The sequence below is a fragment of the Baudoinia panamericana genome, assembly GCF_000338955.1.
Source record: "Baudoinia panamericana UAMH 10762 unplaced genomic scaffold BAUCOscaffold_7, whole genome shotgun sequence".
NCBI lineage: Eukaryota > Fungi > Ascomycota > Dothideomycetes > Mycosphaerellales > Teratosphaeriaceae > Baudoinia > Baudoinia panamericana.
In genome coordinates this window covers 845,776-868,753 of record NW_006911263.1, presented here as the reverse complement: position 1 = coordinate 868,753, position 22,978 = coordinate 845,776, and the positions used below count along the sequence as shown (strand labels likewise).

At 54.1% G+C, this 22,978-nt stretch overlaps 12 protein-coding genes across 12 annotated transcripts; 6 read left to right on the top strand and 6 right to left on the bottom strand.

Annotated features, from left to right (window-relative positions):
* Positions 1-6: 6 nt before the first annotated feature.
* BAUCODRAFT_508764 (uncharacterized protein) lies at positions 7-2,438 on the bottom strand. The gene is made up of 2 exons (XM_007679040.1): positions 1,182-2,438; positions 7-1,106 (listed from the first exon to the last, which is right to left on the bottom strand). The coding sequence occupies exons 1-2, from the start codon at positions 1,938-1,940 to the stop codon at positions 162-164; spliced, it is 1,704 nt and encodes a 567-aa protein (XP_007677230.1). The 5' UTR covers positions 1,941-2,438; the 3' UTR covers positions 7-161.
* Positions 2,439-3,156: 718 nt separating this feature from the next.
* On the top strand, positions 3,157-4,965 carry BAUCODRAFT_123202 (uncharacterized protein; the record flags this gene model as incomplete). Its single annotated transcript, XM_007679039.1, has 1 exon — positions 3,157-4,965. The coding sequence occupies one exon, from the start codon at positions 3,157-3,159 to the stop codon at positions 4,963-4,965; it is 1,809 nt and encodes a 602-aa protein (XP_007677229.1).
* A 586-nt stretch (positions 4,966-5,551) lies between these two features.
* On the top strand, positions 5,552-7,507 carry BAUCODRAFT_71964 (uncharacterized protein; the record flags this gene model as incomplete). The annotated part of the gene is made up of 3 exons (XM_007678823.1): positions 5,552-5,735; positions 5,793-7,338; positions 7,396-7,507. The coding sequence occupies 3 exons, from the start codon at positions 5,552-5,554 to the stop codon at positions 7,505-7,507; spliced, it is 1,842 nt and encodes a 613-aa protein (XP_007677013.1).
* A 259-nt stretch (positions 7,508-7,766) lies between these two features.
* BAUCODRAFT_123200 (uncharacterized protein) lies at positions 7,767-8,905 on the bottom strand (the record flags this gene model as incomplete). The annotated part of the gene is made up of 3 exons (XM_007679038.1): positions 7,767-8,111; positions 8,132-8,640; positions 8,803-8,905. 3 exons carry the CDS (start codon positions 8,903-8,905, stop codon positions 7,767-7,769), a joined length of 957 nt encoding a protein of 318 aa, XP_007677228.1.
* Positions 8,906-9,624: 719 nt separating this feature from the next.
* On the bottom strand, positions 9,625-12,449 carry BAUCODRAFT_34673 (uncharacterized protein). The gene has a single exon (XM_007678638.1). The coding sequence runs from the start codon at positions 12,344-12,346 to the stop codon at positions 9,911-9,913; it is 2,436 nt and encodes an 811-aa protein (XP_007676828.1). The 5' UTR covers positions 12,347-12,449; the 3' UTR covers positions 9,625-9,910.
* A 246-nt stretch (positions 12,450-12,695) lies between these two features.
* Positions 12,696-13,602, top strand: BAUCODRAFT_71902 (uncharacterized protein; the record flags this gene model as incomplete). Its single annotated transcript, XM_007678819.1, has 3 exons — positions 12,696-12,783; positions 12,852-12,948; positions 13,008-13,602. The coding sequence occupies 3 exons, from the start codon at positions 12,696-12,698 to the stop codon at positions 13,600-13,602; spliced, it is 780 nt and encodes a 259-aa protein (XP_007677009.1).
* A 284-nt stretch (positions 13,603-13,886) lies between these two features.
* On the top strand, positions 13,887-15,353 carry BAUCODRAFT_508526 (uncharacterized protein). The gene is made up of 2 exons (XM_007679037.1): positions 13,887-14,167; positions 14,222-15,353. Exon 2 carries the CDS (start codon positions 14,258-14,260, stop codon positions 15,236-15,238), a length of 981 nt encoding a protein of 326 aa, XP_007677227.1. The 5' UTR covers positions 13,887-14,167; positions 14,222-14,257; the 3' UTR covers positions 15,239-15,353.
* A 7-nt stretch (positions 15,354-15,360) lies between these two features.
* On the bottom strand, positions 15,361-16,547 carry BAUCODRAFT_508298 (uncharacterized protein). Its single transcript, XM_007679036.1, has 4 exons — positions 16,421-16,547; positions 15,998-16,367; positions 15,892-15,921; positions 15,361-15,829 (listed from the first exon to the last, which is right to left on the bottom strand). The coding sequence occupies exons 2-4, from the start codon at positions 16,290-16,292 to the stop codon at positions 15,468-15,470; spliced, it is 687 nt and encodes a 228-aa protein (XP_007677226.1). The 5' UTR covers positions 16,293-16,367; positions 16,421-16,547; the 3' UTR covers positions 15,361-15,467.
* On the bottom strand, positions 16,522-17,574 carry BAUCODRAFT_508994 (uncharacterized protein). The gene is made up of 3 exons (XM_007679035.1): positions 17,075-17,574; positions 16,935-17,019; positions 16,522-16,876 (listed from the first exon to the last, which is right to left on the bottom strand). The coding sequence occupies exons 1-3, from the start codon at positions 17,347-17,349 to the stop codon at positions 16,751-16,753; spliced, it is 486 nt and encodes a 161-aa protein (XP_007677225.1). The 5' UTR covers positions 17,350-17,574; the 3' UTR covers positions 16,522-16,750.
* Positions 17,575-18,561: 987 nt separating this feature from the next.
* On the bottom strand, positions 18,562-19,680 carry BAUCODRAFT_34669 (uncharacterized protein). The gene is made up of 2 exons (XM_007678637.1): positions 18,974-19,680; positions 18,562-18,909 (listed from the first exon to the last, which is right to left on the bottom strand). The coding sequence occupies exons 1-2, from the start codon at positions 19,444-19,446 to the stop codon at positions 18,612-18,614; spliced, it is 771 nt and encodes a 256-aa protein (XP_007676827.1). The 5' UTR covers positions 19,447-19,680; the 3' UTR covers positions 18,562-18,611.
* A 158-nt stretch (positions 19,681-19,838) lies between these two features.
* BAUCODRAFT_34668 (uncharacterized protein) lies at positions 19,839-22,304 on the top strand. The gene is made up of 3 exons (XM_007678636.1): positions 19,839-20,036; positions 20,089-21,012; positions 21,062-22,304. The coding sequence occupies exons 1-3, from the start codon at positions 20,014-20,016 to the stop codon at positions 22,134-22,136; spliced, it is 2,022 nt and encodes a 673-aa protein (XP_007676826.1). The 5' UTR covers positions 19,839-20,013; the 3' UTR covers positions 22,137-22,304.
* Positions 22,305-22,536: 232 nt separating this feature from the next.
* BAUCODRAFT_148763 (uncharacterized protein) lies at positions 22,537-22,959 on the top strand (the record flags this gene model as incomplete). Its single annotated transcript, XM_007679034.1, has 1 exon — positions 22,537-22,959. One exon carries the CDS (start codon positions 22,537-22,539, stop codon positions 22,957-22,959), a length of 423 nt encoding a protein of 140 aa, XP_007677224.1.
* Positions 22,960-22,978: the final 19 nt, after the last annotated feature.

Sequence of the window (22,978 nt, the reverse complement as noted above, 5' to 3'; positions counted from 1 at the left end):
CGAAAATAGTGGTCTGACTGTTACAAGCACAACGTAGGATCCAAACTTGGTGCTAAAGGGGCGGTTGTGCCCGTGAGCAGGCGTACCGTCAATGACCTAAGTCCATCGATCCAACGAGTCTTGAGCCTGTATTCTCATTCTCAACTGTATATATAGACAATCTAATCGAACGTAATCTTCGTCGCCTTTTTCATCTCTGTTGTATCTTTATAGAACGCACCATAGGCATCATGGCCCTTCTTCTTGACCGTCGTGCCATACTTCATCAACTCCTCCGGCACCGGCTGCCCTGCAGCCTTCAGGACATTGATGAGCGCTCCGGCCAATCCCTTCTCGGCATCAGTGAAGAAAGTGATCGCTTTGCCATCCTGTCCGGCTCTGCCTGTCCGCCCGATGCGGTGGACGTAATCTTCCACGGTGAGTGGAAAGGTAACATTGATCACAAGCTTGACGGCGGGTATGTCGAGACCGCGAGCTGCGACATCCGTTGCGACCAGGATTGGCACTGTACCCGCCTTGAACGCCTCGAGGCTTTCGGTCCGCTTGTGCTGGTTCAGGTCGCCGTGAATGCCTGCAACGTTGAACCCTCTGCGCCTAATGAACTCTTCGATGCGCGTAGCCTCCTTCTTGTACAAGCAGAAGACCAATATGCGATCTTGCTTGTTCTTGCCGGACTGATACTGCTTCAGTAGCTGTATCAAGCGCGGCTGCTTGTCCTGCTGCTCCGTCATCACCTCGACCTCTTGCACGATACGTGTATTGGCGCGGAGCTCGCCGGACGCGTTATCGCCAATCGTAACCTTGACCGGTTTGCTCATGAACGTATCTGCTAGCTCACGTACTGACGGCGGCCATGTCGCGGTGAACATGAGAGTTTGCCTACCAGTGGCTGGTGTTGTCGAGATGATCTTGCGGACCTCCTGCTCGAAACCTGTGTCAAGCATACGGTCCGCTTCGTCAAGGACAACATACTGGACGCTGGATAGGTCTATCGAGCCCTCCTGAATGAAGTCGTTGAGTCGGCCCGGAGTGGCTACCACAACATGCGTACCGTTCAGTAGCTTGCGCTGCTCATCTTTGCTTACGCCACCGTAGACGCAAGTCACCTTCAGGCCCATAGGTTCAGCAAGCTTCTTAAGCTGTTCGTGGATTTGCAAGGCTAGCTCCCGGGTTGGGCTTACAATGCATGCTTTGATGCTCTTACGATTGGCTTTGGAAAGCTTCGCAATATGATGAAGGCACGGCACACCAAACGCCAATGTTTTTCCTGATCCAGTCTCCGCCACACCCACAAGATCTCTACCTGCCAAGAGATAAGGCCAGCATGCTGCCTGGATGGGAGTGGGTGCCTTGAAACCCGCAAAAGGCTTGCGCTGGTCGTCATCTAACGGAAGGTACTTGAAGTCGATGATGGGTCGCAACTGCTGCCCTTGAGTGTCCTCAATCGCAAGCCGTTTGTCCTTGATGAAGGTGTCGATTTCGCTTTGCGGCAAGCTCCTAAGCCCAGCGTCCTCGACGTACTCTGCCCCTGCATGCCTGGAGACGGTCGAACTTTCGCCATTGCTAACGATACCATCGGTTGCGTCAGTCTTTGTAGCTTTCTTTGCAGCCTTCTCAGCAGCCTTCGACGCTTTGCGAGCAGCCTTATTCGCAGCATCTGTGTTTTCTGTCGCAGTTGGAGTTGCGATCGCAGCGTCATCTGCAGATGCAACCTTTGCCGCCTCCTTTTTCGCACGTTTCAACGCTCTCCGCTCCTCCTTCGACAGGGTATCATTCTCTGGTGCATCGTCATGCTTCTCTCCGTTTCCTACTATAGCATTCTTAGCGGTTTCTGCTCGGTTTGCTGCTTTTTCTTTCTTCAAGCGCTTAGCCTCTCGCCTCGCCTCCTTATCCTCGACACCTGCAGCCAGTCCAGGATCTTCGTGCGCTCGCTTCGCCATGATGATGTGCCAATGTCAATCGCTATGCACGAGGACTTTCTCGTGCTCTGCAACTTTTTTGTACGCTAGTGCTGCACGGACCAGGACATCCCAGGCGATGGGTGTTCCACTTCAATGTCGATTTGAGGCTGCAGGTGGGTCTACTTCCAATAACCTTTGACGAATACATCAGGTACCCATCCTACAGCGTATCGGGCAGATTCTGGAAGATCTTGTACTTCATGCGACGGGCGCTGGGTATCGCAAACTTCCGAGAAAGGGCAACGTCCATGCCTAGCTGCAAGCATGCAACCTTTCTGACTACGCTCTGCATTAAGGGGTTCTACCACGCCGATGCTGATGCGGCGAAATTTGTACTTGACGGCGGTATGATCTTACGACCCCCAAAGTCCAGTTAAGACGCATGCAGTATATATGATCCGCAACGCCACCAGGTTAAAATGCCGAGGCCGCCTTTGTTGGACCTCCATGTGCTCGTGGCTGCATGGATTCCCCGCAGCTCCGCAGCGGAAACTTTCATCTTTATCCTGCCGACAGCCATTGGTTGCCAGTCGACATGGAAAGTGCTTTACGGCACACTATTGAATCTGCGTGCAATATGCAGCCTGCTCTGCTTGCATTCGCTCTTTGCGCTCACGGTTCCTTCCCGCTGGCTGACCGCAATCCAAAGGTAACTTTACTGCTAAGCTTCTCATGTCAGCCGCCACCTGCACAGTATGCTCTCGGCCACTGACAGCACGGCACCACCCTTCTAGAACCCTGCTTGCTCCACCGCTCACGGCTTCGATTGTTTAGATCCAGCTTTTAGCGTCATATCTGGAGACACTAGTCGTCCGTGCCTGCAGACCACCACCGTCATCTCCACCTTTGGCACTTGAGATTCTGCGGTTACTCCGCTAGATGGCCCGCTGGACAAGCTGCGCTTCAGCCCTCTGCCGGTCTCTCCACCAACGGTGATTGCAGTGTGGTAGTGCAAGTAGTTGAGCCGACTGCGATCATGGCCACGACCTCTGAACCCGATCGGGCATTGGCGGCGTCGGCTGACCAGCGTCGAGGGGACGTCACTGTGCCTGAGGAGGTTGAAGAGCGGCCGGCCTTCAAACGTGCACGTAGCTCTAACAGTAGGAAGCAATCGTCAGCTATGTCACGTCCGTCCGGTGCGGATGCCACCACTTCGACCAGCATTCTCAATCCTTCCAGCATCGCATCGTCCGCCATGGAACAACTGGACGTCACGAGCTTAAAACGTTACTCGCAAGATACATTGGACTATCCGCGTCGACGAGCGACCATCGCTTGTGAGATATGCCGCAGTCGAAAGTCTCGTTGCGATGGCGCGCGACCCAAGTGCAGGCTCTGCTCGGAGCTTGGCGCAGACTGCAATTACCGCGAGCCTGGCATTAAGCTCGATGCCGGCGACAAACTAATACTGGCGCAACTGGAGCGCATCGAGGGTCTACTACATTCAAACTTGACTTCGCCGATCAGCGCCGTGGGAGGACCCATCTCGCCAGCAACGAGCAACACGGCTTCTGACGATCTCCAGGCGAGACGAGTGAACAGCAACAACACAAACGGTCCTAGCGTGGGCGCGCTACCGCTCAATGGCTTGGGAACATGGTCAGCGAACATCTCGACGATCCCACCTCATCATACTACGCCTGCCCTGCATCTTCTTCAATGGCCGGTAATCAGAGACCTCATCTCTCGTCAGTGCGACCCTGGTGTACTGGTTCAGCTTGAGATGTCACGAGAACCGCTCAACCTTACCAGACACTACTCGCTGGACTTCACCAACATGACAACGTACACACAAGCATACTTCGACCGGGTCAACGTTTGGTACGCGATCGTCAACCCGTACGCATGGACGCAGTACTACCAGAATGCTGCCTCAATGAGCTTCCGATCAGGCGCTGAAAGCTGCGTTGTGCTCCTGGTGCTAGCTCTCGGCGAGGCGGCGCACTCGGGTATCAGCATCTCGAGGCTACCGCACGATGTTACACCGCCGGGCATGAGCTTTTTCGCCGCCGCGTGGAAGATCCTCCCTAGTCTAATGATCAAAAACGATGTGTTGAGTGCTCAATGCCACATCATGGCAGCGGCCTACCTAATGTATTTGGTACGGCCGCTCGAAGCGTGGAACTTGCTTTGCAACGCGAGTATGAAGCAGCAGCTCCTGCTCAGCTCTCCGCATGCCATTCCTCCGCACCAGAGGGAGCTCAATGAGCGGGTCTATTGGAACACCCTCATGATCGAAAGCGACCTACTGGCTGAGCTAGACCTTCCGCAGTCCGGTATCGTGCAGTTTGAGGAGAACATGCGTCTACCGCGCAGCTTTCCGTACGATGCACCTTCCCCTGGCGCTGAACTGCCAGGCAGCGACGACTTGTGGTATTTCCTCGCCGAGATCGCACTTCGAAGACTCCTGAACAGGGTCTCTCACCTTATGTATACACACAAACGTAATGCCCCGTTCTCAGTCAACGCCTTAGATCCAGTGGTCGCCGAACTTGATTTCCAGCTGGACCAATGGTACGAAAGTCTGCCTTCGCCCGTGAAGTTCCCTAAGGATCGGCTACCCGTCCGCAATCAAGTTCAGACCGTCCTCCGTCTTCGCTACTACGCTTGTCGAACCATCATTTACCGGCCATACATCCAGGCCGTCCTCACCGACGAGTCACTGGCGGCCGAAATGTCTGTGCAGGATGCGTGCCGCAAGTGCCTTGAGGCTTGCGTTCGGCAGCTCGAATACGTCACAGCGCACCACGAAGGGCATCTGCCTTACTTGTGGCAAGGAGCCCTGAGCCTCATGAGCCAGACACTTATTATCATGGCAGCAACACTGTCGCCTGCGCTCAATGTGCTTCTGCCACCGGCAAATCAAATGGATGTTATCATTGGTGAAGTCGTTACTGAAGTGGAGAGGGTGGCGCATTTGGCACCGAGTCTGGGAGTTTGTGCGGAGATTGTACGGGAGGCGGAGGAGAGAAGGTTGGTGATGACGAGGAGGCCGAACAGATGACAATAAACCGTCGAGCTCGCTGATGAAGACGGAGAGCCTGGGCTTCAGTGACCATGGCTTATCACAGCAACTGGTATGTTCTTTGCGACATCACTCCTGAGGGAGGAAGCTACTCCATATACACGCTCCAATGATCATGGACGAGGTATGCATAGAAGCTCAGCAGCAACCAGTCTGGAGGACTCGCTAGGCTGCAGGCCTTGGCGCAGCTGCATGCGTCCAGTGCAAGGCAACAGTGCGCAGGTTCAACGAATGAAGGAACAGAGTGCGGAGGAAGCCGAGACTGACGACGGGGAGAATCGATGAGATGCTCTCTCAAAGCGGTGAATGGTCGATGTACATACAAAAGTCCACCGTCTTCCAGATTGCTTGCTTTGCCTTGCCTTTCCTCCATCTCGTATCATCAGCTATCCGCAGAACCATGACTAAAGCTAAGCGTTTCCTCGGTAGTTCTTCGGTCGACGCGACTCCCCGCAACGCGTCTGCCTCGCCTGCGCTTCGTGATGCGCCACCAAACAATAATCCATCATTCAGCAGTTACTACGGGACTCTCACACCCGACGATACCGACGACGAACAATACGACATGGCGGACCCGATGAACGTGATCAGCGTGGGCACGCTGGCGCAAGTTGCGCGGGGCACGCTGCCCGAGAACCCGATCATGCAGTGCGTGCAGATCAAGCCGATGGCGAGTACACAAGGACAAGAGCGGTATCGAGTAGTTTGGAATGATACAACCAACTTCATACAGGGGATGCTTGCGCAGCGTAGGTACTAAGCTATGGTGTTGTGTGTGGATGCGCGCCGCTGACAAGGCAGAACAGAGATCAACCATGTCGCGCAAGAGAACAAGCTGCAGAAGGGAAGCATATGTCGCCTGACCTCGTACCAAGCGAACTATGTCAAGGACAAGCACATTCTCATTATCCTCGACCTTGACATTCTCGATGAATATGGGCAACCGGAGAAGCTCGGTACGCCGGTCGCGCTGGAGGCACCTAAGCCGGAAGTGATGGATGATGTAAAGCCGCAGCCCGGCAACATATCCGGAAACGGGATGTATGGCAATCACCAGCCTGCGCAAGGCCAGCAGCGCTCCGTGGCGGTAAGGACGAATGGCGCGTCCAACGGCGGATCGCATGGTAACATCCACCCCATCGAGGCTCTGTCACCGTATGCGCATCGCTGGACGATCAAGGCGCGATGCACGCACAAAGGCGAGATCAAGACATGGCACAACAAGAATGGCGAAGGCAAGCTTTTCAGTGTCAACTTTCTGGACGACTCCGGTGAGATTCGAGCTACGGGTTTCAACGATGCAGTAGATCAATGGTACGAAGTGCTGCAAGAAGGCAGTGTATACTACGTCTCAAGTCCATGCAAAGTTGGCTTGGCAAAGAAGCAGTTCTCGAACCTGAACAACGACTACGAGCTCACGTTCGAGCGGGACACTCAAATCGAGAAGGCGGAGGAGCAGGACGGAGTGCCGCAGGTGCGCTATAACTTCACGTCACTCGCCGACCTTCAATCCGTAGACAAAGACTCGACCATTGACTGCATCGGCATTCTGAAGGAAGTCGGCGAAGTCTCCGAGATCGTTGGGAAGACGTCTTCGAAACCGTACAGCAAGCGCGAGCTCACCCTTGTCGACAACACAAACTATAACGTCCGTCTCACAGTTTGGGGCAAGACAGCAGAGAACTTCGACGCCCAGCCCGAGTCTGTGGTCGCATTCAAGGGACTCAAGGTCTCAGACTTCGGCGGCCGTTCACTTTCGCTACTCTCGTCCGGATCGATGAACATCGATCCGGACATCGACGAAGCGTACAAGCTTAAGGGCTGGTACGATGCCAGCGGCCGCAACGAAGAGTTCGCCTCTCACGCCAACACCATGTCCACCGCCGTCGCCACGGCCGGTGGCGATCGCAACGCCTACAAGACCATCGCCCAGGTTCGCGACGAAAATCTCGGCATGGGCGAAGATACGGATTGGTTCAGCGTCAAGGCTACCATCATCTACGTCAAGCAAGACAACTTTGCCTATCCTGCATGCATATCAGACGGTTGTAACAAGAAAGTCATCGAGCACGAACCTGGGCAATGGCGCTGTGAGAAGTGTGATACTTCGCACCCTCGCGCCGACTGGCGGTACATTATGAGTGTCAATGTCTCCGACCATACGGGTCAGATGTGGCTGAGCTGTTTCAATGAGGTGGGGCAACTGATTATGGGAATGGATGGGAATGAACTGCATGCGTTGCAAGAGGCAATGGAGGAGAAGAAGTTGGCCGAGGCGTTCCAAGAGGCGAATTGCAAGACGTTTGTATTTAAGTGCAAGGCGAAGATGGATACGTTCCAAGATCAGCAGAGGTACGTTTGACTTGTCCACTACGGTGTTGAGACTGCATGCTGACAACTGTGTTACAGAGTGCGATATCAAGTGCAATACGCCAACCCGCTTAACTTCCAAATAGAGTCGAAGAAGTTGGCGGATCTGATCAAGGTGTACAGCGCGAACGAGACCTTGTTCGTGCAGTGAGCCGATAGTGCAGGTTGATTCGGGGTTGCAGCGGTGCGAAGGCGCGGGCGTATATTGCGTTTCAAAGCAGGGCCATACAGGCGTGTTACGAAACAAGGGGTACTTGGCCCTGCCATGAGCGATTGATACAATGCAACGTGCAAGGGATGGTATATTGGGAGGCTAACATTAGGAGTCTAAGAGATGCCTGTATAGTGAACAAGACTAAGCCAGAGCTAAATTATCTGAGCCAGTGAAGCTACCACGACAAGGCTGCCCACTAGAAGTCCACCTTGGCCAAAAACCGCTTACACAACTCTGCAATCTCCCACCTCGCCGTCTCCAGCGCAAAGTGCCCGGCATCCAACAAGTGCACCTCCGCGTGTGGCAAATCCTGCTTATACGCCTCTGCTCCAGCTGCAATAAATGCTGGGTCGCCTTTACCCCAAGCCGCCAACAACGGCACTTGCGACTTACGCAGGTACTTCTGCCACTGTGGGTACATGGCTTTATTTGTGCGATAATCGTAGAACAAGTCTAGCTGGTGCTCTTGGTTCTCTTTACCAGCAACGTTCTGAAAGTAATCGCGGATCGGCTGCTCGGGGTCAACGAGCGCTTTGTCCGACTCTGGAACCCCCATAGGACCGTATAGTACTGGTAGATCGTGGCTTCTTGGGTCAGCATGCTATTGCGTACGATCTCGCGGGCAGAGGGAGAGTTGTCCGTCTCCCAAATTTTCCAGATAGGTTTCCAAAAGTCGGCACCGAATCCTTCGTTGTAGGCGTTACCGTTTTGCGTTACGATTGCTTTGACGCTACAAGGGTTTTCGAGGGCGAGGCGGAAGCCGATGGGAGCGCCGTAATCGAACATATACAGTGCGTAAGTCTCTACTTTCAGTTCCTTCAGCCAAGCGGAGATCACAGCGGCGAGGTTGTCGAAGGTATACTTGAAGTTCTTGGGGACTTTTGTGAGTCCGAAGCCGGGAAAGTCCGGGGCTAGGACGTGGAAGGAGTCAGAGAGGAGGGAGATGAAGTCACGGTAGTGATTCGATGAACTCGGGAACCCCATGAGGAGAAGAAGGGTGGGCTTGCTGTTGTCGCCGGCCTCGGCGTAGTGGACGGTTGTAAACCCAAGTGGCGTCGGCACGTCCAGGTCTGGTAGGTAGGGGCGAGGGACTTGGTTGCCATCGTGCTTGCACTTGGGACTTATGGTTGGGCGAAGATCTGGGAGCGCTTGGTTGACAGACTGTTGTTGCTGGTGCGTGTTTGATAAATGCTGCTGTCCCAAGTCTCTGACTACCTGTCTACCTTAAATACATATGCGGCGACGCATCGATGGCACTGCTGACGACGCATAGTGGCTACCACTATAGACAGATTGCTGCGTCGCAGTAGGTGTTGTCGCTCTCAACAGCACCATCTTGACCTAGCGCCGCGAGGGAGGCTTCAGTTAGGCAGTCATGCTTGGGCAGTCCAAAGATTGGGAGCATCGGAGTGTCGTTGACATCAAGGTCAAGTTGTAGCTGACTAACCGCTCTCGCTCTTTACGGAGGAAACGCAGCGAGGCTGACCGAACGTAGCAGGAAGCTGACTGAGAAAGCATTGGCAAAATGGACTACAACCGTTTCGAATAACATTGTCGCATGCTTGGCGTCTCTGCTTCGCGGAGTCGCTCATAGTAATTCGGACACTTGCTATGCCTATGCACTGAATATCGTCGCTGCCGTCTCAATTCGGAAGTTGAAGCCATTGCTGCCACGTCTAATTGCTATATAGCCGATTTTGAGGTATAGTTCGTTATAGCTATATTGTAACGTATAAGCGACTATATATGCTCGAAGGTTTCTAAGCCCTAGTCAACGCTCGTAGCCGGCCTCTTCGAGCAATAGAAGGTAGATATACCTTATAGAGATCTGTAACTCCTTACTAATAGCTATATACGACATCTAGCCGTTATAGAGGAGGTTATATGTACAAGTCGTTATATATAGAGGGTACCGCTTTACTATTACGGCTACTATGCAACTATGCAATGCCTATATAGCTAACAACATCTTAAATCTGGTTATAATAGTGGCAATTATACTAATTATAGCTTCATTTACAAACGACAACGATGTAGTAATGCATAGGCATAGAAAGTGTCCGAATTGCTATGAGCGACTCCGCGAAGCAGAGACGCCAAGCATGCGACAATGTTATTCGAAACGGTTGTAGTCTCCTTCCAGCGAGCTACTGACGTTGTAATTGTGTTGCTGGACGACACATCGGGCGCCCGCGCCTTACCATGCGTCTCTGCAATGCAACCAGACCGCCGTGTCGAAACGTCACTATACCGCTATATGCATGCTCCGAGCGTGGCTCTGCAACTCCACTAATGCCCTCTCACGCTATGCGAATACCAGCCCGCTGTCAAATGCATCCGCTATATCTCCCTCCGGAAGAAGTAAATGTAAGCAAACTTGCTCATCTCCTCGGCGTCCTTGCCCAGCGCCACCTTCTCATCGTTGAACAACACCCAACCTTCCCTCCCTTCCGCAGACTCCGGTAATGTCTTCTTTACGAAAGCAACGTAGTGCCCCGCGTGAATACTGCTGCCTTTGTGGCACACGATTGATCTCAGTCCGTACTTCGCAGGCTTCGAGTCTTCCATAGCGCCTGCTGCTGCTGAAGCAGATGCGTTGGTGGTACTGCTAGGTTGCTGTTCATCGTCGCCGAAGTCGCCCATAGCGTCTGGATGAGAGAACAGCCAGTCGACTGCTCGCTCCATATCCCCTCCCGTCTCTTTGAGTGCTTGCCGGGCTTGCGGGGCACTGAAGCCCATATTGCCCAGATTCTCAATCTTCTCCGGATCCACTGCTGAGCTAGCCACACCACCAATTGAGCTGCCGCCAAGGTCCAAAGGAGTGTCGATGTCAGCATCCTCCATGTGCTCGAACAACCACGCGGCTGCCACCTCAGCGTCTGCGTTACCGGTGGCATGTAATGCCTTCTCGCATCTCACACGCGGAAAGCCCATCGACATGAGCATCTCGAGCGCCGTCTCATTTGGCGCAAACGCAGCGGCTGCACTGCTGCTCGCTTCCTGATCGTCAGGTAGTTCTTCTTCGCCCGACTGCTTGCCTTTGCTGCGATATGCCTCGAGATCAAAAGTCGTGTCATCAACAATGACAGGTACGTCTTGCTTCGTAGGCACCCAGTTGACGATCTCGAACCGCCGTGCATTGATCGCCAAGATGTTGGGGAAGGTCTTGAAGAGACTTTGCTTGCTGAAGCCGGACTGCTTGCATGCGGAGCACGTAAGCTCTACTGTCTCGGGCGCGGTGAAGTCATCTAGGCACTGCTTTAGCGTCACCGGCTCGAACTCGTCTCCGGCCTTCTTGTCGTCCTTGTCTCCGTTTGTCATGGCGACGTCGTCGGACTTTGGTAACCGCTTGATGGGTACGGCAACTGATAGGTTCTCCATCTCGTCTTGACGATACTTTACCTTGCCGCAATGCAGACATTGCAGCTTTTGCTCCATCACGAAGCGGAATGCTTCGACTGGATCGGCAATGTCTTTGTGCTGGCTTCGAGCGCCCGCTTGAGATCTTGTGATGAGCTTGAGCAGATGAAGGAGCAGTTCGAAAGAGTCTTGCTGGCGCATCGTGCTGAACTCGGCGTGACCTCGCCCAACCAGGTGTTTGAGCATGGCAGGCGCCAGACCTCTCTGCCACGGTATCTCCTCCGTGTCCTCTGAAGCCTGTACATCCGAGTCTGGCTTGCTGTACCGCCCCGACAGCAGACCGTCTGCAAGCTTCCGTAGCTGGACTTCAAGGTCCTCCGCAGGTTTGGATATGGGCGGCACCGGCTCGTCTGGTCTGTAATATCGTCCTGCAAACTCTGGCATGGCGAACAGCGACTGCAGGATGGAGTTGAGGTAGCAGCTGTTGCCCAGGTTTTTTAGTCCTGTAAAGCCACCGCCGAACATGGGCTCCATCCTGTTTCCGTGCTCGTCTGCCATGCTGAACTCCCACGTAAGGTTCTGCTCAATGTTCATCTCTGTCATGCTCTTCTCAGTCTTGACACGATCGGCGATGTCAATGGCCCAGTTCTTAAGATGCGGTACAAGTTCGGGATCTACTCTCTCTTCGTCGCAAGAGTAGCAGTATATATCCGCACTGCCGTCTGCGGTAAGCGAGCCAAGCTTGACTGCGACCGGGTGCCCGGAAGTCTTGGTATGCCCAACGCCATGCCCATTCCCGCCTAAGCCACCCCACTGCTGTCTCCCACACCCGAGGTTGCCACACGTTAGGCATAACCACAGGTTCTCCTTCAGCTCGCACTGACTACAGTGCCCAAGGTCACCGCTCGGTATATCCCTGCTCGGCTCTTGCTCCAAACACAAGGTATGCTCACACGCTGTGATCTCCTGCTCCCACGCCTTCACCTCCTCCTGCTTTGCGAACGTGTTAGCCTTCATGATCCCATCCACCGTTTCCCCGACTTTGCCCTTCCCCTCGATGCCTTCCACTCCGCACTCGAAGCAATGTACGTCTGTCTGCACATCGTACCGCTCCTCCTCCGTCTCAGCATGGATAGCGAGCTTGCTAATCTTCTCCGGTGGTTCGCCCTCGGGCCGCTGTTTCCGCTTGCGTGTGCGCTTGATGTTGACAGCGAGAGGGTGTTGCGCCTGTTGGGCGTGGATGCGGCCATGGACGCGCTCGGAGGAGCAGCCGCCGTTGTAGCAGTGAAGGCAAACGTCCAGGCCGGCGGGATGGTCGACGCTGTCGAAGCAGAGGGTGCAGTCTTCACGGTAGACGGAGTCGCTCGGACGCGGTGGGTGGATATTAGCCGAGGTGGCGTGTGGGCAAGTCGACATAATGAGTGAAGTGTTGACCTTGATGGGTGAGACGTGTAGCAGCTCTCTGTGGCAGCTATGTATTGCTTGGGCACGAGACGCGAATTGCTCGCAAGCGTTCGGTGCTCGGCATTTGCCTCCACCAAAGCTTGACATCAAGCCCGCCCCGCAAGACACGCACTATTCCCAAGAAAGAAGGAGTGGCGGGTGGGGCATGTCCGAGGGGTCCATCTCTATGATGAAGCCCCGCCAGGCAGAACATTTCTTAAGCAGAACGTCTGCCATACGAGACTAACAAAGAGCTTGAAGCTTCTTTCCTGCAATCATACAGGAAGACTCTAAACACTTACCATCCCATCACTCCATCACAATGGCATCGAACCCACCCGCTCGCTGCTGCACCATTGGCGTCAAGCATGAGGGCAAGCCGCAGGGCGAAATCAAGGACATCGGCAAGAGTATGGTAGCACCGCATACTGCAAGCAAAGATGGCGTATCGAACACAAAGCTAAGAAGCGCGCCGCAGTCTCAACCTACTTCGCCTACCCTGAAGACAAGCAGACAGCGAATGCCATCCTAATCCTGCCAGATGTCATCGGACATGAATTTGTCAATGCACAGCTGTAAGTGTCAGCGTCTGCATCAACACCGCTCAAGGCGTCTTGTTGATGGAATCTGCTAGCATCGCGGACCAGTTCGCCGCGAACGGCTATTTCGTCGTGATGCCCGACCTCTTCGAAAAGGACCCCATTCCCCTCAACCGTCCCGAAGGCTTCGACATTATGCAATGGCTCCAGAAGGGCGGTCCGGAGGGCAAAGGCCACGGCCCCGGCCAAGTCGACCCGATTGTCTCCCACATCATTGCCGAGATGAAGAACTCCATGGGCGTGAAGAAGATCGGCTCGGTCGGCTACTGCTTCGGCGCCAAATACGTCGCTCGCTTCCTGGCCGAGGGCAAGGGTATCGATGTCGGCTGCATGGCTCACCCCTCATTTGTGGAGGCGGATGAGGTGAAGGCCATGACGGGCCCGTTGTCCATCGCGGCGGCGGAGACGGACCAGATCTTCCCAGCGGAGAAGAGGCGGCAGACGGAGGATCTACTGAAGGAGATGGATATCCCGTACCAGATGTGCTTGTACAGTGGCGTGGAGCATGGTTTTGCGGTACGGGCGGATCTGAGCAAGCCGCAAGTCAAGTTTGCAAAGGAGGCGGCGTTTTTGCAGCATGTGCAATGGTTTGACGAGTATGTAAAGGGAAAGAGGGATTCGGCTGCGTGAGTTGATGCTACGATGGGGTCGAGGTGAGGCTAAAAGGCTGACGTTGCTGGCAGATAGAGAGGCTAAGCTCTGAAAGCGCCATGAGCATATATGCGTCCCCATTAGTCGTTCGAATTATGCCTCACAATGCACACAGTGTATAGACTTCAAGAAAAAGGGGAAGGCCTTTATCACATCAGCAGCCGTTTACAAGAAGAATGCGAGGAAAATTTACAGCACGCCGTGTCCGACGGTAGTCTTCTCCTCATGAAGATCCCTTGGTGAAGCGGCAGACATGTTTTCTTGCTGGTGAAGGAGACCACTGCTCAGCTGACGGTGACTGTCCATGCCTGAGGCCGTAGTCGCCCCCCTCCCGTTAGCCACTTCGCCTGATTCCGACTTTCAAAACCATCGCCATCTGCGCTTCGAACAGCGTGAACAACGCTCCTCACCGGAACAAGTAGCTACCTCGGGCAGGCGCAGAATGTCTGATAAGATTGCCGCTGTGGCTGCTTACCTACGTTGACCCATACATCTCCATTGAGTACGGCCGCAAGGGCTTTGTCAGACTACAAGTCGATTTCGTGTACTGTCTTCTTGCCTTATTATTCCGTCTCCATATCTCATGTCTCGCTTGCAGCAGATATCCTCACACATCCACTACACTGCAGCCAACATGCAAACCACAAGACATCTGCTCTCGCCACCCTCGCTTGACGAGCTAGCGCAGGCTCTCCATCCTGCACTAACAGCGAACTATGAGGATGCCTCCATCTCCGTAGTCGACAGTCCTGATCTCAGGGAGGCTCCATACCGTTTGGCAGCGCGAGGTTTGTCCGGAAATGAATGTGTTGCAGACATCGGCGGGCAACCGCATCTCTTCCCGCGACCTCGGCTAGAGAAGAAATATTCTATGCTAGAGTGCGCACAATGTATGGAGATGTCGAAGGACCGAGGGCTGCTCATCGGAGCCGGTGCAGGCCCGTTTCATGTCCTGGGTAAGAATTCCGAACTGGCGCCCAACTTGAGCTGGACAGACGGCTTCTCCAAGCTTGAGAACAAAACTCACTTCGCCATGACGGGCGAACATAACACGGATGTGGTATGTGAACCTTCTCCGAGCACCGACTGTGCCCTCATGATGAATCTGTATGGAAGCTCTGGCAATGCTGGACCTGTCCTTAAAGTCACTGCCCGTGCCCGCAAAGGCGAGCAGAAGAGCTTCACAGAGTGCATTCGGCAGGCTCTGCACCAAGTCTACGGCGACGAACGCCAGATCACGCTTGGAGGCGTCTTCGTCATCAAACGCGGCAAAGCGCTCTTCCACGTCATGCCGGACTTTCCGCCCGAGAGCGAGTTGCCGTGGAAAGAGCGAGAGCAGCTGAACAGTTGGCTAACGTTCCACGAGTTCGGTTCGCCGATGGTCTGCTTGACGATCTTCCATTCAGCTGATCCCGAGAAACTGGGGTTGAGAATGGAACATACGCATGCGTTCTCTAGCGATGGGAAGAGTGAAGGTGGGCATTACCATTTCGACCTGCCTGTGGGTGACGATGGAGCGGAGGAGATTGAGTATGAAGCGTACTTCAACACTGCGAAAGTTCTGTACAGACTCGATCAGCCTGAAGTCAGACCACAGCAGGATCTACATAATTGAACCTGACCGGTTATGATAAACTCAGTGAGCTGGACATTCAATCCAGCTAAATATCCCAAAAGCCACATTGCATATAGGGTAGCTCATTCCTCTTTGAGGTCCATATTTTCCTCAAGCAACTCGAGCAGACCGACAGAATGGCCCGCCCTGGCGTTATCCAAGCGCTTCTAACGACTCCTTGTTGCATGGATACGCTCCGGGTATACATTGCGTCGCTTGCGCTGATCTGTTAAAATCGAAGCGTTAGCGCTATTCTTTTGAAGTTCGTGCCGTATATGCTCGGTTCATCTTGACCGGCGGCACGCTGGTGGCTTGGTGGACTACAAGAGCTGCTGGTATTGCGTTCAGTGGTTGTACCAACGCAGACCCCTTTGAGACCGCCTAGGCTGTCCGAGTACGGCAGGGTAGTCAAAGGCCGAGCGGGCTCTTGATCGCATATGGGTGTTGTAACACAACTATCGCTGTTCGTCAATTGCGCGAAGCTAGCATGCGAGGCTGGTGACTCGGCTGGGCCTATAATAACAGCGTCATACTGAGCGTTCCAGATGGTATGGAACTTTAAGCCTTTCATGCTTTCGTGCAGATGTCCGTCTGCAAAGCATAGCTTGTCAGCCGCCTTTCTACTGGCGCGATAGTCAACCCGCGGGACTTACCGACAAGGTACTTCGCCTTCAGTTCACCGTCTGTATATGTTCGTGGTCCGTCAGCTCATCTGACAGTGACGAATCAACGGCACCTCGAATCAGGGGCGACACCTACTATTGAAATACCGCGGTAATGGCCTGAGGATTTTCACAGCCGCTTTAATCTGTGTGCCGTCGAAGTGTAAGACTTTATGACCGAACGCCTCGAGACGAAGCCTTGTTGTACCATCTTCGAGACGAACTCTATACTCACGACCGTGCTTCCTGTATTCGGCAATGAAGCCTGCTGACATGGCGGCAGAACCAGCAACGACATTCATGCCATGTCGCAGGGCGCCTTGGCGGTCGTACAGCGGCTCATGCTGTATCGGTCGGGTGCTCCGACTGAACACGACGGCAAAAGTGAGCATTGCGTCATTCGGATGAGTGTACCACAGAGTGGCTAAGCTCCGTGTGTAGATGCCCTCTGCGTCAGGAGCGGAAGACTTCGTATCAACGGTGTCAGCACTGTCCTTGCACTGCTGCCGTAAGAACTGACCTGATCCAGCTGCCACACGATGCGGTCTTCGACTACGTAGACGATGGCTGTGTTAGCGTGCCTCTACCCAGCATGCTTTGCGTCTTCTTCCCACTTGGACAGCTTGACAACTCGACAATTGACAGGTGTTTGCTTTCCGATCCTGTCACTCGCATCATAGGCTCCATTGGGATGCCACTTTGGGGTGTAAGTCGCGTTCTCCCGCAGAGGGCCAACTGCATACTCTGGACGTAGGTCGCGCAAATTAATGATGTGCGGCACAAAGAGCACTCCTTCTGCCCATAGATGTTACAGCAACACAAGGACTGCCATGGCGCTAGAGGCAGCAATTCAGTCTGACCTTGTGCCCTTCTCAAGCGGAGTGAATATGATCGCACGGTTTGCAGCAGTCACCTGCTTGGGTATCTCGCCATAAACATGGTTGTTAAGGCTGAGCCCGCCCACCACCATAACGTACTACAAAGATAGGTCAGTCGCTCCGACCACGCCAAATAGTATGTTGAGCAGTACTCACCACGCAGGTGTCGCTAGGTGGAACCATTGCATGCTGCATGTTGATTCCACGAGCGACTTGACTGATCATGTTCTCAAGGGTACTGCTGTGCACGCTCTGTCAGTGATAGAGCTCCATCGCCGAATGATGTGCAGAGTCACCGATCCAGTGCTACCGTGATTCGGAAGCCGTTGATCTTCACAGAAACGAAGTCTTCATTTGAATCCCCGTTCGGGTTAGGGGAGGAGCACTTGGGCGGCTGGAATGCCTGAACATAGTTTGCAAGCATACGCTCCTTGAGGTAGTCAATAATACCTGACAGGACATTTAGCCGCACCTTAGCCACCGTTGCGTCCATATGCCCAGCATCGAACTCAGCAGCCTCTTGCAAATATTCGCGGAAGGCATGATCGAGCGACGTGCCTCCGCAAAGCATACATTTGACGTCAGTGGTGGACTGCGACCAGGCTTGGATGCTGCCGGGACTCACTGTCGGACTTGCCAATAATCTGAAAGCTGTTAATTGCTCGCCGAGCGGACCGCATCCAGAGGAAGCCGGAACGTTGAGAATTTTTGCGTTCGTCAGTCCGACTTACTTGGTGATGACTACCAGAAAAATTGCCTACCGATGTCCCGGCGCTGAGATCTGCGAATACCACAGTGATGCTCCGCTTGCGATAGTCAGTACGGTGCTGCCTGAAGCTTCCGTGTGACTTACCGTGGTCGGTGATATTGATGCTTGACGGCAGTTTTTCAAGGATACGACTCGCACCAGCAAGCGACTCCGATACTAGACGGACTCTCCGTAATCCGGCTTTCTCAGCAGCCTCAGCCAGGATCTTGCCAGCCCTGGGCGAAGCTCCGTTAGAAACAGTCAGGGAGACCATGATCTTTGACATGTCATGGCTAACGTCAGCCATGTTCAGGTCTGCCTCAACTTGCTTCCGGATCTCCCGAAGCACGCCGCTGGCCAACTGTTCCACGGATTATCCTGCAGTGGCCAGTTGCTCCACAACGTGGCGGACCTGCGGCGACTGGGAGTACGCTTCGTATAGACATAGTTTGAACCCTCTGATCACATTCTCCGGATGTAACTGGCATCGATTGATCACTAAAGGGAGCCGAGCGCTGGGAAACAAATATGTCGAAGCTTGCAGGGTGTCGCACCAATAGTATATCGAAGCCCATCCTGAGTTGCAGATGCCATCGGACGCGCCAAACGATTGGCAACAGACACCCATGGACATGGTCGATAGCTGCAAGGGAAAGTCTGCGAGAAGGACTTCCGGCCGGGCAGATGGTCTTCGCTCCCGTAACATTCGCTGGCCTGGTGACGGCGTTTCGAGGTAAGCGGACCTCCCGATCGCTCGTATATAGCTTACATAAGTTGCAGGAATGCCGTGAGCACGAAGCATCAATCGAAGCGTCTGTCGTCGAAGCAGCGTGGCGCGAAGAACAAGCGTCAGCAAGAGCACCAGAAGAGAGATGTAATAGCACGAGTGATTGGGCAGAACGATAGCTTGCTACCTGGAGCACAACAATAAACGCATGATCCCTGCGATGATATAGCAGTGCTGGCAATAGCAACAACATGAATGCTTTGAAGCTTCACTAAATGTAGTACCATACGTACCGTAACATTCCCTACCCAGGATAGCGAAACCCTGCACGGGTGTACTAATGTTCGTTCAACCGTGTTTAGATACCAGGCATTGTCTTCCTACCCTGCATCACCTGCTCCCACTCCGGCATCGACATGGCGTGCTCAAGATACGTCCCCAGTCGTCCAGGGATGAGATCCTCGCGCTTCACATCGCGCAAACGAGCGAGATAGACAGCCAAATGCGCGTCTAGTGCAGACGGTCGATCGCTGCCAAACAGCCACTGCTTACCGCTCTGTAGGGTTGACTCGAGTTTGGCCGCGATATCTTTCGCACGCTCCTCGTTCGCTGCACGAGCGGCTGGAGCCATGGCCTGTATCTTCTCCTTGTTCGTGCTACCCGACGTCAGCGGAACTGCGTCATGGCGAGGTTGCGGACACGAGGTTATGAAGCACTCACACCTCGAGCTTGTACTCCAGGGCTTTTCGGTATTCGGGGCTGATGCCGTCCTGGCCGAGGCGCGCCTGGATGGCTTTCACCATAGCCTGAGCCTGCTGAGGCCTGTCTCCAAAGGATAGAGCGAAGTAGTTCAGGCCGTGCAGCTCCCGCAGCCATGCTGTAGTCTCGCGATGATGTGCCTCTGGGATGAGCGCAGGATAGTGCTCCGCAATGTAAAGCGTCATATCCAAAGACTCCGCCATCGGTTTAGGCAGAGCCTTTGAGGCCAGAGCGGGTACTTGTCCCTTGGGATTGATATGGCAGAGGTAGTATTCTTCCAGCTGCTCGGCGCCTCTAAAGATATCGACGGCTTTTTCCTCGACTTGCATTTCCGAGGAAGCGTCCCTCGGCTCGCCAGCTATGGCCAGACTGAATCGGACCATGTTCGCGCAGAGGGAGTAGTCATGGTAATAGAGGGTATACTGCTCAGCCATGATGGAAATACTGGGAGTTAGGGCACAGAGATATGTGAGATGGAGTGATTTGGACAGGTCTGAGGGAGACAGGAAATGCTACGGCTCATATGGCCGCGGCTGAGCTCCATTGATTCGAGGTCTGATACACGCGAACGCGAACGCGAGGAGCGACCAGTGACTAAACTCGTGCATTGGTAGTGGACGAGCTGCGAGCCAGCTTACCTCGGATGGAGATGTTCCACTATGTCCTGTCACACCCATTGCTTCGGGACAGATCAAGGGCTACCCGTGCGTAACAGATAGAACTGGATGGACGCGGGAGGTGTGAACGGGCTGAGTAATCTCCCGGCCTGGCTTGAAAGTTGCTGTCGCCCCTCCTTCCAGTCCTCGTGCTGAAACGTGTAGAAATGTGGCGCAGTTGCCCCGCCACAAGCAGCGTCATTCGGGAGACTTTGAAAGCGAAGCGACAAGAGCTGTGGACATGGACGCGCAATACCAACCAGGCTCCCACATTCAACGAGTCTTCATAGTCGCTGCTAGGGAGTTAATGTCATATTCTATCACACACAGTCGAGAGCAGACGAGATGAACGTCCTCAAATTGCAAAAGTAAGCCGATGCGGAAGCTCTTGGGTTAGAATAGGCGCTGACAGCAAAGCAGAAAGTACCCTCAGTTCCAGCAGTCGGACATATATGGCCTCACAGACGCTTTTCGAAAGCTCGACGTCGATGACCGTGGCTACGTGGATGAGGCGACGGTAATCAAGTCCGCACAGAACAGCGAACGACAACCCTACGATGTCGTGCGGCAGGCGCTGCGAGAGGTGGAGCTGGGCAGCTCACGGCATGTAGAGCTAGAGGATTACGTCGACCTCATCTCGCGACTACGGCAAAGCAGTCCGGCTCAGCAACGCATTAACACTGGCGCACAACGATCACGCGGCCTCAGTAATGCCGCAGACGGAGGTTCAGCAGCCACGCAGTCACCCTCACACGCTAGCAAAGGCAGCCATGGTGGCGGGCGGATCACTGTTGGCGGTGCGACGGGCAGCTCTCAGCATACCATCAACGAGGACGAGCGGACAGCCTTCACATCGCACATCAATGCCGTGCTTGCCGGCGACCCGGACATTGATCATCTCCTACCCTTTCCGCTGGACACTTTTGAGATGTTTGATCACTGCAAGGATGGCCTGCTTCTCGCAAAACTCATCAATGACAGCGTGCCAGATACCATCGACGAGCGTGTGTTGAACCGGGTCGGCAAAAAGATCAAGCAGCTGAACGCGTTCCACATGACTGAGAACAACAACATCGTCATCGAGTCTGCGAAAGGCATAGGCTGCAGCGTAGTCAACATCGGGTCTGGCGACATCATCGAAGTGCGAGAGCACCTGATTCTAGGCTTGATCTGGCAGATTATCCGACGAGGGTTGCTTGGCAAAATCGACATCAAGCTGCATCCGGAGTTGTACAGGTTGCTGGAGGACGGCGAGACGTTGGAACAATTCTTGAGGCTGCCACCTGAGCAAATCTTGTTGAGGTGGTTCAACTACCACTTGAAGAATGCAGGCTGGCACAGAAAGTATGTCTAGCCACGCATGCTGTAGTCGAATCGAGCTGACTGTTTGCAGAGTTCAGAACTTCTCCGGAGACGTCAAGGACGGCGAAAATTACACGGTCCTACTCAATCAGCTCGCGCCAAACATCTGCTCACGCTCGCCACTTCAGACATCCGACCTCCACCAGCGGGCAGAACAAGTGCTGCAGAACTCCGACAAGCTAGACCCGCCTTGTCGGAAATTCTTGACACCCAAGTCACTGGTTGCCGGCAACCCGAAGCTCAACCTCGCCTTCGTCGCTAACCTTTTCAACAACCACCCTGGTCTCGACCCGATTACCGAAGAAGAGAAGGCCGAGATTGAAGACTTCGATGCAGAGGGCGAACGTGAAGCGCGTGTCTTTACCCTTTGGCTCAACTCCCTCGAGGTCAAGCCCACTGTCGTGTCATTCTTCGATGACCTCAAGGACGGCACGATCCTACTCCAAGCGTACGATAAGGTCATTCCGGGCTCCGTGAATTGGAAGCACGTTAACAAGCCTCCTGCGAATGCCGTGAAGCCCGTAGGCCAGGACGAGGACGAAGCATATCTGACCATCGGCTCTGGCATGTCGCGGTTCAAGGCCATGGAGAACACCAACTACGCGGTCGAGATCGGCAAGCAGAACCGTTTCTCGCTTGTCGGCATACAAGGCGCAGATATCACCGACGGCCAACGCACGCTCACGCTCGGCATGGTGTGGCAGCTCATGCGAAAAGACATCACCAACACCCTCACTTCCCTCGCACAACGGATGGGCAAGCGCGAGATCACAGACTCAGATATGGTGCAATGGGCCAATGGCATGTCCTCCAAGGGCGCGGGACAGAAGTCGCAGATTCGCTCCTTCAAAGACGGTTCGCTCGCTACTGCCGTGCCGCTATTAGATGTGCTGTCTGGCATGAAGAGCTCGTATGTCGACTACGACCTTGTGGCGAGCGGGAGGACAGACGACGAAAAGTATCAGAACGCTAAGCTCGCCATCAGTATCGCGCGCAAGATGGGCGCCACGATCTGGTTGGTGCCGGAAGACATTACAAGTCTGAGGAGTAGGTTGATCGTGACGTTTATTGGAAGTTTGATGGCGACGGCAGAAAAACTGCAATGAGCAAGACATCTTCTATGAGACCATGTCTTGTTGAGACGATGCCAGTGTATAAGCGTACGAAAGGCCTTATTGCTCATTACTAGCGTAAGACATTAGCGCATCAACTTGTCCTTGCATCGCCTAACGGTCCTACCGCTGCACCTTTTGGCCCGACTGGCGCTAGACCGCCGCTCGAGCCTGTGAAGCTGATCATCAGGCGAGGTGCATACCTTTCAGGGTTCGTTCCTGCGACATCACTCCGCTCTCATTGTTAGATGCGTACATTTTGTACTATGCCATCCTTCCGTATACCTATAGTGGCCGTCCTAAAGCAGACGAGCCTGTGGCCAGCTCCACACATACAGTACCTCGTCGAACCGTGAAGCAAAGATACCAACTCAACAAGCCTACATCCACGGAAATGTCATCCACTTTACAGACCCTGCTGTCGCCGACTTCCCAGATCCTCCCCAACACCGCGGCAGTCATTGGCATCTTTCCGTCCGTTATGGGCGTCGCATGCCTCATCAATCCTCGCTTCGGCTTCAGCGTCTTCGACCAACGCCCTGTGTCCAATCCTGAGTCTCAGAAGCTTGTGGATAACCTCATGCGGCTCTTCGGCGCACGGGACGTTTATCTCGGTTTGACGAATCTGATCGCTTGGCAACTAAACGACAGAGTGATGCTAGGGTATTGCACGCTTTTGGGCACCGGTGTCGTGATTGTGGATGGTCTGGTGCAGAAGTGGCAGACGGGAGAAGGGGAGTGGAGGCACTGGGGGTTTGTTCCTGTCACTGCGCTTTTGGGTGCCGGACTCGCTGGATGGTTGGACGGTATGGTCTGACATCTTTGCGGCTGTACTG

Coding starts and splice junctions, on each gene's coding strand:
- BAUCODRAFT_508764 (XM_007679040.1), bottom strand. CDS start 1,940: ATGGCGAAGCGAGCGCACGAAGATCCTGGACTGGCTGCAGGTGTCGAG. Junction 1,107..1,181: donor AGAGCATCAAAGCATGCATT/GTAAGCCCAACC, acceptor ATGGGCCTGAAG/GTGACTTGCGTCTACGGTGG.
- BAUCODRAFT_34673 (XM_007678638.1), bottom strand. CDS start 12,346: ATGTCGACTTGCCCACACGCCACCTCGGCTAATATCCACCCACCGCGT.
- BAUCODRAFT_508526 (XM_007679037.1), top strand. CDS start 14,258: ATGCAAACCACAAGACATCTGCTCTCGCCACCCTCGCTTGACGAGCTA.
- BAUCODRAFT_508298 (XM_007679036.1), bottom strand. CDS start 16,292: ATGCTCACTTTTGCCGTCGTGTTCAGTCGGAGCACCCGACCGATACAG. Junction 15,922..15,997: donor ATTACCGCGGTATTTCAATA/GTAGGTGTCGCC, acceptor GAACATATACAG/ACGGTGAACTGAAGGCGAAG. Junction 15,830..15,891: donor GAAGGCGAAGTACCTTGTCG/GTAAGTCCCGCG, acceptor TATGCTTTGCAG/ACGGACATCTGCACGAAAGC.
- BAUCODRAFT_508994 (XM_007679035.1), bottom strand. CDS start 17,349: ATGCTTTGCGGAGGCACGTCGCTCGATCATGCCTTCCGCGAATATTTG. Junction 17,020..17,074: donor ATCACGGTAGCACTGGATCG/GTGACTCTGCAC, acceptor GAGCGTGCACAG/CAGTACCCTTGAGAACATGA. Junction 16,877..16,934: donor CACCTAGCGACACCTGCGTG/GTGAGTACTGCT, acceptor CTATCTTTGTAG/TACGTTATGGTGGTGGGCGG.
- BAUCODRAFT_34669 (XM_007678637.1), bottom strand. CDS start 19,446: ATGGCTGAGCAGTATACCCTCTATTACCATGACTACTCCCTCTGCGCG. Junction 18,910..18,973: donor CTGGAGTACAAGCTCGAGGT/GTGAGTGCTTCA, acceptor GACGTCGGGTAG/CACGAACAAGGAGAAGATAC.
- BAUCODRAFT_34668 (XM_007678636.1), top strand. CDS start 20,014: ATGAACGTCCTCAAATTGCAAAA. Junction 20,037..20,088: donor AACGTCCTCAAATTGCAAAA/GTAAGCCGATGC, acceptor ACAGCAAAGCAG/AAAGTACCCTCAGTTCCAGC. Junction 21,013..21,061: donor AATGCAGGCTGGCACAGAAA/GTATGTCTAGCC, acceptor GACTGTTTGCAG/AGTTCAGAACTTCTCCGGAG.